Source organism: Peromyscus californicus, unplaced genomic scaffold (assembly GCF_007827085.1).
Source record: "Peromyscus californicus insignis strain IS unplaced genomic scaffold, ASM782708v3 Scaffold_11__1_contigs__length_118956290, whole genome shotgun sequence".
NCBI lineage: Eukaryota > Metazoa > Chordata > Mammalia > Rodentia > Cricetidae > Peromyscus > Peromyscus californicus.
The window spans coordinates 84,738,823-84,751,247 of NW_026294402.1; the positions used below are offsets into that span (position 1 = coordinate 84,738,823).

Sequence of the window (12,425 nt, forward strand, 5' to 3'; positions counted from 1 at the left end):
ATTCACATTCTCCTGCAGGTGGTTAAGAGGCTGACACCCAGCCTGAATATGGGGTGACGGTAGCCCCTGGCATCACTTTATCTTCATTTTTGACTCCGGGAGGCCATCTACCCCCAACATTCCTCCTTTTCCTTAAGAATAATGCCTAGGGCCTAAGAGATAGTCCAGTTGGCAAAGTGCTTTCAACCTCCCAAACTCACATAAAAAGGCCAGATAAGGTGACATGTGCTTGTCACCCCAGTGCTGGAAGGCAGAGGCGGGTAGGTCCCCAGGGCTCACCAGCTAGGCAGCCTAGCCTAACCAGCAAGCTTCAGGTCAAAGAAGCAGCTGTCTCAAACAAGGTGGGGGCTTGAGAGAGAGCTTAGCAGGTAAAGGCACTTGCCTGGAAAACCTGGGCATCTGAGTTTGCTCCCCAGAGCCCACGGTAGAGGGAGAGAAGGGACAGACCCCTGGAGGCTGGCCTCTGACCTCCTCACATGTGCATGCTACACGAGTGCCCACATGCACACATTGTATATAGGCAGGCTAATAATAAATCAATTAAACAAACAAGATAGTTTCTGAGACGTGATAGCCAAGGTTGACTTCTGACCTCTACACACATGAACACTCCTCCCAAGTCTCCCTTCCTATTTAGATACTATTTTTCTTTAGGTATTGTGAGAAGTCACAACCAACCTGCCATCTGTCCCCTGGGGACCTGACAACTGACCCCAATTGTGACCTGGCCTCCTCTTTTCTGTGGGAGTTTTAAAGGGGCTGGTGGCTATTGGTATTCAGTTCTCTGCACCCTGGTACACTTTCTGTCTTTAGGGGAGGCCCTTAGAGCATTGTCAGTAGGCATGGGGCCTCTGACAGATAGGAACATACTCACCCTCATCACTCCAGAACTACCATCCTCAGAAAGGACAGGAAAGCAGAGTGGTGGGGGCTCCATGTTGGCACCTGACCCCACCTTAGCTCTCAGGATCCATTCATATCTGCTCCTTGAGAAGGCTGGTCTTGGTTTCCCCAGGATAAAAAGAGAAGAGTCGGAACCCATATTACGCAGCTGACATTCAGTGCTCTGGGCTGCTGTTGACTTTGTTGGGGGGCAGGGGCAGGCTCGGGTGGGGGAGAGGTCAGTATCTGCAAGTAGATCTCAAGCTAAATTGTTCAGAACAGACCAGAGCCCTAGGAAGCTACTTGGAAGGGTTTTGTGCGTGGTCGGTCACTGCTGGGTGGAGGCAATGTGAGTGCAGGGGTGGAGATGGGCAGGCACAGCGCACACACATCCACAGTAATGTGAGCAGCTAGTGTGCACCTGAGAGTGATCTTGTGTGTGGTCAGATGTGCCTGTTCCTGGGTGGCTGGGGTGCATATCCTACATCCTAGTTGTAGCCTGATCCCCTCTCACACCCTCTTGGATAGGTGGCTGGACTGTTTCACGACCCCAGCATCGGGAACCCCATTCACATCACCATTGTGCGCCTTATCCTGCTGGAAGACGAGGAGGTGAGACGTCATATAGTCCTAAGCTGTTCTCAGCAATGGCCAGGGCTCTCTGCCCTGTGCCTTGAGTACCCTACATGGGAGGACATATATAGGTCTCCTTGGCCATCACAGTATCCTCTGACACCTCTGGCTCTTGAGACACTTTCTGTCAGGTCACAGACAGAGGGGTGGAGCCTGGAGAGCCTGGTTGCTCCGTCCCTTACCTCTCTGATGCCTGTCTCAGTGTGGAGGCAAATCAGGCTTGTCCCTCTGAGCTCCGTATGAGGCATGAGCCACCACTCTTTCTGCCCCCAGAATGACTTAAAGATCACGCACCATGCAGACAACACTCTGAGGAGCTTCTGCAAGTGGCAGAAGAGCATCAACACGAAGGGGGACGCCCACCCGCAGCACCATGACACTGCCATCCTGCTCACCAGGTACCTCGCCAGGAAGGGAGGGAGGGCCTTAGAATTGAGGGATCTCATGTTACTGTCATACAGAGATACCCTGCAGCCACCCAGGCTCCCCACGGTAATGTCTTGCCCAAAGAAGCTTAGATAACACAAGGCAGAAGTGGACAGAGGTGCGTGCAATCCACAGATGTGTTCAGGACTCACCAGTTCTACATGTACGTGTGTGTGGTGTGTGAGCATTGCGCGCGCGCGCGCGCGTGTGTGTGTGTGTGTGTGTGTGTGTGTGTGTGTGTGTATGAATGGTGTGTGGTATATGTGTTTACACTGTATGTATGTGGTCTATATATGCACATGTGATGTGTGTGTAGTCTGTGGTGTGTATGGTATGTGTAGAGTGTATGTGTGCAGTGTTGTGCTACTCAGTTGTGCAGGTTGGTGGCCAAGAATCCATTTGCAGAGCACTGGCTTTCAGACACTCTTATGCTGTTTATTTTCTATTGCAGTTCCCTCCCTCTCTCCTACTCTCTGGGGCTCTATTTTATTTTTTTCCCAACTTTTAAAAGTTATATTTATTTACGTGTGTGTGTGTGTGTGTGTGTGTGTGTGTGTGTGTGTGTACACATGCATGCCATAACACATGTGTGGAACTCAGAGGACAGCTTGCAGGCATTGTTTCTTGTCCTCTATCGTGTAGATTCCAGAGATCTAACTCAGAACGTCAGGCTGGCCACAAGTGCCTTTACCCATTGAGCTGTCTCTTTGGCTCAGAGCCGTATTATCGTGTGTTATCTTCCCTCTACTGGGCTACGGCAGCTGGAGTGGTACCAACATTGTTTGTTCTAGGCACACATCCCTTTCTGGGGTCCCACTGTGTTGGAAAGGTTGTATGTGAGCAAAAGCACCTGCTTCTAAAATGGCCATATGTGGGTCCGATGTCAGAGTGGTGAGAAGCGCCACCCTTGCTACCTGACCTGGGGTGGCCTGGGCTCCTCCTGGCCATCTTGGCATTGGACTAAGCCAGCCTGTGACCGCTTCTTTCTTTGCAGGAAGGATTTGTGTGCAGCCATGAACCACCCCTGCGAAACCCTGGGCCTGTCTCACGTGGCCGGCATGTGCCACCCTCACCTCAGCTGTAGTGTCAGTGAGGACACTGGCCTGCCACTGGCCTTCACTGTGGCCCACGAGCTAGGACACAGGTAACTCACCTGCCCCCGCTGCCAGACAGAAACCCGACTTTACCTTTCCACTCTTGGGCACCAGCCAGGGAGGGTCATGGGTCACAAAACCCCAGGGGACAATATTGTCCGAGATGGTAGTCCCAACCACAAAGCCCCAGGATTGTCCCTGTTTTCTTCAACAAGACTTCCTCCCGTAAGCAGGAGAGAAGGCCTGCTGGGGCATCACTGAGGCCCATCTGCAGGGTGTCACATGAGAGGAATGGGGATGGCTTGTCAGTGTGTCGAGCCTTGGCCACCCCCTTTATTGCCTTCGGTGCTGGCATCCTTGACTCTTGTCACTTTGCTTCCATTCCTACCCCACTCCGTGACCCTGGGCAAGTGCCATGTCCTTCCTGGGCCTCTGTGAGCTCCTCATAGACAGAGGAGGCTGGAGTCAGAGCAATGTCACCTCTGCCTGTGGCTCCTGTGTAGCGTGGCCTATGCCCTTCGCCACCTGTGCCAGGGTTGGTTATCTGGTGAACTGGCTTCACGGCAGGCTCCCAGAGAGCTCTGTGGGACAGAGGATTTGGGCTGGGTGACAGCCATGCCTGTGTTGGTGGCCTCAGTCCTTCTGTCCTGGCTGTGCTGTTACTCTGGCTAGTTGTTACCTTGGCCTCTCTGAGGCTCTCTGGGGTGAGGAGGGTTAAGTGAGCTAGTAGTTGGCATGGTTCCTGGTTTACAGCTGTGCTCAGGAACGTTTTCTTGGGCTCTTCGTAGGGATGGTCTCTTGAGATCTTCCTGGGAGGTGGTAGCTAAGACCTGTTAACTCAGGTTCATAGCCTGAAGTCATCCTGGGGCCAGTGAGGATGTAGGGCCACAATAGACTCTCATCCGCATCTCCTGGATTGCCATTCTTGGCTAGCTCTGGGCGCAAGGATGGGGCTCTGATGGTCTCAAAACAGGTTCACTTCAGGCTCAGCCTGGTATATGTAGATGGGAAACCCAGGGAATCCCACTGTCGTCCCCATATTGTGTATTAAAGAAACAGGCTCAGAGAGGGTGTATGACTTTCTCAAGGCCACACAGCCATGTGGTGACAGAGCTAGCCCCGGGAATTGGGACTGTACCCCTTGCAGACCTCCCATGGAAGGAGGCCTGGTGGCCTCCCGCTGCTCACCTGCCCCTGGGGCCTGTGCTCTCACGCAGTTTTGGCATTCAGCATGACGGCAACGGCAATGACTGTGAGTCCATTGGGAAACGGCCTTTCATCATGTCTCCACAGCTCCTGTATGACGGAGGCATTCCGCTCACCTGGTCCCGCTGCAGCCGCGAGTACATCACCAGGTTCCTCGAGTAAGTCCTTCCCCGGGCCTGGTGGCCAGGCCCTGTCTCTGCGGTCATTGTCCCATGGCGGGGATGCAGTGCCAGGCAGTGGGCTGTGTGGGGCGCCTGGTTAGATGCGGGGCCTCAAGAGTCCTCTGGAACAGTACACCAGTGCTGTGGTGCTGTGCCTTGGAGGACGGGCAGGAGCTCATGGGGGCCCAGCTAGGAGAACTGTCAGGCTCCAGGGCAGGGAGGTGAGCCCGCTGCAGACAGGGAGGGCTATTACCGTGTGCAGTCAGGAAGATGCTGGCAGTCAGGGCTGGCACAGAGTGATCCTGGAGGACGGTGGCCAGCTTCACAGCCTAGTGAGGCCAGACAAAGAGGAGCAAAAAATAGAAGGCTTTTCCTTCCTTCAATCTCTTACTTTGTTGAGCTGTTTTGTATTCCTACTTAATATTCTAAGTAAGAAAAAGGTTTAAATCTAAATTATTTTTTTACACTTCTTTATTTATTGGGGTGCACATGGGTGGAGGTCAGAGGACAACTTGTGGGTATGGGCTTTCTAGATTTGTCAAGCGTGTTCTGGGGCTTTAACTCAGGTTGTCAGACAAGTGTCTTTACCCGCTGAGCCATCTGCCTGGCCCTAAATTCTTTTTCCCCCCTTTCTTCTTCCTCCTCTTATTTTAAAAGTTAAGATCTCTCTCTCCTTCTCTCCCTTCCTCATTCTCTCTCTCTCTCTCTCTCTCTCTCTCTCTGTCTTGACAGGGTTACTCTATGTAGTCTGACTGTCCTGGAACCCAGGCTGGCCTCATACTCACAGAGATCTGCCTGCCTCTGCCTCCTGAGTGCTAGGATTAAAGGTGTGCGCCACCACACCTGACTCACGATCTCTCTTTTTAAAAATTATCAGTGTGTATGTTTGTGTGTGTGTGTATGCGTGTGTGTGTGTGTGTGTGTGTGTGTGTGTGTGTGTGTGTGCGTGCACACCCCAGTGCACCCATGGAGGTCAGAGGACCTCTGTGTGCAGTCAGTTCTCTCCTTGCACCTCTGTGTGAGTTCCCGGGCATCCAACTCAGGCTGCCAGGCTTGCGTGGCAGAAGCCGCTTAAACCTGCTGAGCCACCTCGCCGGGCCCCTGACCAACTTCTGAGGACACATCCTACCATTCCCTTGTACTTTGTCCAGGCCACGTGTGTGGCACTGCTGTTCAATCCCCAGAGCCTCAAGCATGGCCAGGCATGCTCTTGGAGACCTTGCTACATGTCCACCTGCTGGTGCCAGTTTGATCTTAAATGCCACTGTCAGCTTTTAACACGCAGAATGATCACAGCTGCACCAACTGGCCTTTCTGAGTGATCTTCACTAGGGCAGTGGAAATAGTGAATGAAACTGTTCGAACTACTTGTTATTTTTCTGAGTGCTTTCCTCTATATGTGCATTCATTCCCGAGGGTCCACCTTCTGCTTACTGATAAGGGACAACCCCAAAGAAAAGATGACTGTGGGGCCTAGCTCGTCCTTTCCTCTTGTGTCGTCGCTGTTTGCACAGTCATTGGCTGATGCAGGGATGTAATCTGAGCGAGAAGGGACGTGGGGGCTTCTTAGCTGGCCCTGTTTCCAGAACCAATGCTTCTTTCTTCATTGGAAGCAAGTTGGGGTTTGGGTGACAGTACAGCCTGTGGGGCTGTCCATACTCCGCTCTCACTGTAGGCATGGCACTCTTACCTGCGTGGATTCCCTTTCCCTTTTAGAGGGTTTCCAGACATGCAGTGGGTCCATCAGGAGGATCCTGTGCTTATGAAGAAGAGTGAATGCTATACACAAATAGAGTGACAAAGAACATTGGGCGCAGACACTGTGCATCTCTTTGGCTCGGGCACATGCTCCTGTGTCCTTTCAGATCTTGCTTACAAAGCTGAGGTCCAAAGACACTGAAAAATTAAAAATGTCAACAGTAGAATCTTAAGTGGCCTCCTCCTTTCTCTGGAGACAGCTGCTTTCAACCCTAAATCATGTAGCTTCTTTCCCTAGCTGTACTTTCATGAAAGCATCCCTGGACTGTTATTTCTTGATTTTTCATTCTAGATCTTAGTGGGAAGTTGGAGAGTCAGCCCTCTTGCATTAATTTGTATTCATACTTGTTTCTCCTACGTCAGCCCCAAGTAGCTGTAACGCATTTCCATTAAGTATTGTACTGCTTGTCTTACTGCTGTGACCAGATCCCTGGTGAAACAATATGCGGGTGATTCTGACTCGCTCTTTAAGGATGCAGTCCATCATGGGAGGTAAGGGGTGGTGGCTGGATTGTCTTTGTCCATGTAGGTGAGAGCCTGAGGCAATTGGGGATGCTGCAGTGGGTAGGAGACTGGGCGGACTATAACCCTCAGGACACTCACCCGGTGGGCTATATGCACCCTGTAGACCCAGTGTCTCAAGGTTCCCTAACATCTCCAAACAATGCCACCTGCTAGGGACCAGGTGTTCAAAGCCATAAGCCCATGAAGGACAGTTCACATTCAGACCATAGCAAGTACATATTAAACGTTTCCATTACTATGGCTTTATGCTTATTTTTCTGAACCAAGTATTATAACAAGATGAAATAATTTTTTTTAAAATTATTGTATGTGTGTAAGGGTTTGTCTGCGTGTATATCTATGTATCATGTGTGACCTGGTACCTGTGGAGGTACTAAGGTATTGGAGCCCCTGGGACTGGAGTTACAGATGGTCGTGAGTTGCCATGTATGTGTAAGGAATTGAACCCAGGTCCTCTGGAAGAGCAGCCAGTGCTCTTAACCACAAAGCCATCTCTCTAGCCCCCATATAACAAGTTTTTTTTTTTTTTTTATTTGCCTGGTTTTCTTCTTTCTTTTAAGCCCTCCACATCTAGCCATGCCTCTTTCGAGAATGTGGCTTTTCAGAAGGTTATCCCTGTCACACAATTTATTATTTTCTGTCTTTGCCAGATCCATAACCTCCCCACCTGTCTTAGTTAGGGTTTCAATTGTGATGAAATACCATGACCAAAAAGCATGTTAGGGAGGGGAGGGTTTATTTGGCTTACACTTCCACATTGCTGTTCATCACTGAAGGAAGTCAGGACAGGAACTCAAACAGGGCAGGAACCTGGAGGCAGGTGCTGATGCAGAGGCCATGGAGGGGAGCTGCTTACTGGCTTGCTCTCCCTGGCTTGCTCAGCCTTCTTTTTTTTTTTTTTTTTTTTTTTTTAAGACAGGGTTTCTCTGTGTAGCTTTGGAGCCTGTCCTGGATTTCGCTCTGTAGACCAGGCTGGTCTCGAACTCACAGAGATTCGCCTGCCTCTGCCTCCCGGGTGCTGGGATCAAAGGTGCACCACCACCGCCTGCCTCAACCTCCTTTCTTATAGAACCCAGGACTATGAAGCCCCAGGAATGGCACCACCCACCATGGGCTGGGCCCTTCCCCATTGATCACTAACTGAGAAAATGCCTTACAGCTGGATCTCATGGAGGCATTTTCTCAACTGAGGCTCCTTCTTCTCTGATGGCTCTAGCTTGTGTCAAGTTGACACACAAAACCAGCCACGATACCACCCCCAGCTTCCCTGTAGACTGGATACTTTCCTAGACTATCCCTAAAATTGTCACAGAGAGGCTTCCTATTTCCTGGATTCCATGCTTCTGAGGGATTATCTTTTGTTGTTGTTTTGATGGAGCACACCCTCAGGCATCTATCCAAAGTGGGCACATTGAGGTAAACAGTCTGTCTGAACATGCCTTTTCTCTTCTTTAACATAAGCTTGATAGTTTGATTTGGAATGTGGAAGGCATTTTTTCTATTATCTGCTGGTTCCCAACATTACTGTTGAGACACCCCATACCATTCCTATCCTGACGTCTTTGAATGTGACCTTTTAAATAGTCTGGAAGCTTTTAGGAATCTGTGCCTTGGTCTCTTTTTATTTTGGGGACATTCATTGGGCTGTCTTTACCTAGAAACACATGTTTTTCAGTTACTGGAAATGTTTTTGTATTATTTATTTTTGATAATCTATTTTTTTCTTTTTGAAACCCTTTTAACATTGAGTTGTTTTCCCCTTAATTTTCAGTCTTTTCCTATCTTTTCTTTTTAGAGGTGTTGCTTTGCTTTCATATACTTCTTCTGTTAAAGGTTTTGTTTGTTTAGAGATGGCTGTCTCATGCAGCCCAAGCTGGCCTTGAACTTGGTATCTAGCCAAGGCTGATGTTGAACTCCTGATCCTTCTGCCTCCTTCTACTAAGTGCTGGTATTATACATGTGTCTCCCCACTCTGTTAAAATTTTGACATTTTGTTTATTGTTCTTTTTATTTCCTTAGCTTTAGTAGTCCCTAAATATTCATCTTTAAGTTGTCTTACTTCATAAGTGCATTGTCTGCTCTTTCTGAGGTTCAGATTTACATGAATTTATGAAATCTTTTTCTTTTCTTTTCTTCTTCTTTTTTTTTTTAGTTTTTTTTTTTTTTGTTTGTTTTTTTTTTTTTTTTTTTTTTGGTTTTTCGAGACAGGGTTTCTCTGTGTAGCTTTGCGCCTTTCCTGGAACTCACTTGGTAGTCCAGGCTGGCCTCGAACTCGCAGAGATCCGCCTGGCTCTGCCTCCCGAGTGCTGGGATTAAAGGCGTGCGCCACCACCGCCCGGCTTTTTTTTAGTTTTTTAGAGACAGGATTTTGTAGTTGGATTTTTCTTTGGGCTGCCAGCTCATAAATAACTACATGGAGACAAAATTAATTATAAAAGATTGGCCTTAGCTTAGGCTTGTCCCACTAGCTCTTATAACTTAAATTAACCTACTTTTACTAATATATGTTATACCATGTGGCTTTTTACTTTTCTTATATTCTGTATGTCCAACTTCTTGTGTCTCCATGGCATCTCCTACATGCCTCAATTCATCTCCTCTTCCTTCTCTCTCTGAAAGTTCTGCCTATACCTCCTGCCTAGCTTTTTATTACACAGCAATACACAATCACAGCAATACATCTTCACACAGTGTACAAATACTCCACATTTCCCCCTTTTTGTCTAAGTAAAAAGGAAAGGTTTTAACTCTAACACAGTAATATTATGTACAATAAGAACAATTATCAAGTAAGAATTACATTCACAATGTCCAGTCCATTTGTATTTGGCAAATTCAGAGAAATTACTCTGTTATCTTGATGAGTCAAAAGTTTTATATCTAACTTACTTTCTATCATAACTTGTATTATCAACCCAAAATTATCTTTTTAGATCTCAAATCATTTTCTTAGATAAACAGTTTAAGCTTTTATGTCTCTCAATCTTATACCCTTTATACCTCTTTTGTGAGTTTCTTTTCTGAATTTGGTAACAAGGAAAACTGTAACTATAACTATCTTGTTTTTAACTCCATCAGAGACCTGGGAAGGATATATTATCTGAGTAAACAGGAAGTCCAGAGCAAACAACTTCTAAAACTATAGAAATGACAGAAGCAGCTGACTGCTGGACAGTCACCTAAAGTTCCTCTGCAATGTTGGGGCATCCATCTTTGGCTTACAGGCCTAGAATATCTGACAGACTTTTCTGTGGAGCAGGAATTTTGAAGGACTGCCCTATCTTGTCATGGCAAAGTTGGGCAGTTGTCTTTTGCGTCCTGTTTCTTCAACTTGGACAGCATACTGTCAGCAGTCAAGGCAAGGGCAGTTTCTTGCCCAGTATCAAACATTTGCATAACAAAAGCAAACTCCATGTGGAGGTTCTTCAATGTTCACCATTTTTTTTTAAGTAAATTGGTGCTGCCAGAAGCAGACGTGTCTCACTGTCATGAAAAGTCTTATGTTATTAAAATATCTTAAATACCATATTCTGTAGATTTCTGAAGTGTTTGAAGACCATCTATCTATCTAAACTATGTCTCTGTTTAATCTTGAAAACATATCTACTATGACTGTAAGTTTGATTATTATTGATGGTTAACTACTAACATGCATTTCTTTTTTTCGAGACAGGGTTTTTCTGTGTAGCTTTGGCGCCTGTCCTGGATCTCGCTCTGTAGACCAGGCTGGCCTTGAACTCACAGAGATCCACCTGGCTCTGCCTCCTGAGTGCTGAGATTCAAGGCGTGCGCCACCACTGCCCAGCTTAACCTGCATTTCTTAATTATCCTAAATAGCTTTCAAGGACTAGAATTTTACATTATATTTTAAAATGAGCTGCATGGGTATAATACCTTAAACAAGAATAGAAACATATATACAGTATAACAAAAATAACCGTGAATTTGTATTAACATACAAAAACCCATTCCAACGTAAAATATTTGAGATTAATAGTTGCTTTTTAGTTAAAAGTAGATCCAACAATTTACCCTTTTATCCTATCATTCCTATATCCTCCTTTTTTCTTTTCAGAATGAGATCCTTGAATCCAACCTCCCCTGCTTAGTTTCCTCCCTTATCATGATCATTAGCAACTTGTAACTAACCCCTCCCCCAAATAATGACAAGCATTCATAACCCACCAAACTACCAAAAACCACCCACCCTATTTCTTAGGAATGGGTGTTGTGTTCTCTAGTCTGCTTCCTGTTGTCTGGGGGTGATGGTATTACTAGGGGACCCTGAGAAAAATTAGGATAATGGTCGGGTCCTGGGAGAGCTAGCTGTAGAATTTGTTGTTTAGCCTCTGTTGATGGGAAAGAGTAGAGCTTACCTGAAGTCTTGGCTGAATAGTCTGTGAGGCTGGACCATCTCAGCAAGCAGCTTTGAAGTTGTTCTGGATGCAGAATTTTGAGGAAACTGCAACAGAAGCATTCTGAGAGGCTGGATCACCTTATCTACTTGTCTTTATTGGTGTCTGGTTCTTTTTTTAGAAACACACACGTAACATATATATCTACATTAACACAAGTATGGAATGTATGATATGCACAAGTTAGCTAAAGATAATCTTTTGTTCTACGTTTGAGCAGGTAAAAGGCATCTATTAACTTGATTAGTCTGTTTGGACTGTATAACCAAATCTCTAACCATGCCATACGAAAAGATGGCACGTAATAATAAGTCATGAAGTTTCTGTAGCCAACAAGATTTATCATGTTTCATCTAGTCTCAGAGCTGTTCCCATGTTGAGGGATCAGCATATGCATCACCTGTCCTGTAGCTTTTCTTGGTTTCTTCATGTCTGTAGCCAAGATTTTCAGGAAGTCTCTCCTCATTCAAAATTTGATCTTCATTAATTTTGAAGAGAACCATAACTTTTTGTTTCCTGTGGAAACAAGGAGATAACCTTTCCCCTAATGCAACATATTTTCTGACTTCAACTTTGAAGTTAAGACATTCTTAAAATATATAGGTTGGTTTAATTTAGCAGTTTCCATAATCCAATGTCTCTCAACAGCTATTTTTTTTTACATCAGCATTTAAAAAATTCAAAGTCATCAAAGCACCATATAGGATCCAGAAACCCTGTGTATTTACCATCTTTACGTGGCATATATATACATATATTACTTTACTCTCTCTTTAAAGACTTTTAAATTATTTTTTCTATGACTATCTATATCCATTTTCTTTTCTTTCTTCAGCATCTAAGCACATTTTTAAACATAGTGTACCTTTTTAGAGGTTTTCAGTGTCTGGACCTGGCTTTACTAAGGGCCTACAGCATTCTCTGACTGTGTGAGACAAATCTTAAACAAGCCATGTCAGCTGCTGTGTGGTTCAGCTTAGTGCATGGTGCTGGCACATGGTGCTGGTGGCTGGCTCTAGTCCCCTTCAGGTCAGTGAGAGCGAAACCTCATGCCTGTGGGCCCCGGCCTGGAGCTGGTCTATCTTCCCCAGCTCTAATAGGCTTCTACCTAGTCTCCTGCCTCCATGTAGTGCACTGCCCACTCATTCAAGTGCTCCATAGCAGGGTCTCTTAAAAGGCCACACCTGTGTACACTGTAAACACCGAGCCTATTCAGAATTCTTCTTCTTCAGCTTTCTCAGACCCTATGTGGATTTGTATGCCATGCATTGGGCACCAAATGTAGTTAGGTTTTTCATTAGGCTGCCAGGTCAGCTCATGAATAA

At 46.4% G+C, this 12,425-nt stretch overlaps 1 protein-coding gene across 1 annotated transcript in view; it reads left to right on the plus strand.

The window, feature by feature from the left end:
* Nucleotides 1-12,425, plus strand: part of Adamts7 (ADAM metallopeptidase with thrombospondin type 1 motif 7) — a 52,012-nt gene that overhangs the window by 14,678 nt on the left and 24,909 nt on the right. Inside the window, exons 5-8 of the mRNA XM_052716721.1 lie at nucleotides 1,411-1,494; nucleotides 1,789-1,913; nucleotides 2,936-3,085; nucleotides 4,253-4,399. Coding sequence (XP_052572681.1) covers nucleotides 1,411-1,494; nucleotides 1,789-1,913; nucleotides 2,936-3,085; nucleotides 4,253-4,399 — 506 coding nt within the window. The remainder of the gene's footprint in view (nucleotides 1-1,410; nucleotides 1,495-1,788; nucleotides 1,914-2,935; nucleotides 3,086-4,252; nucleotides 4,400-12,425) is intronic.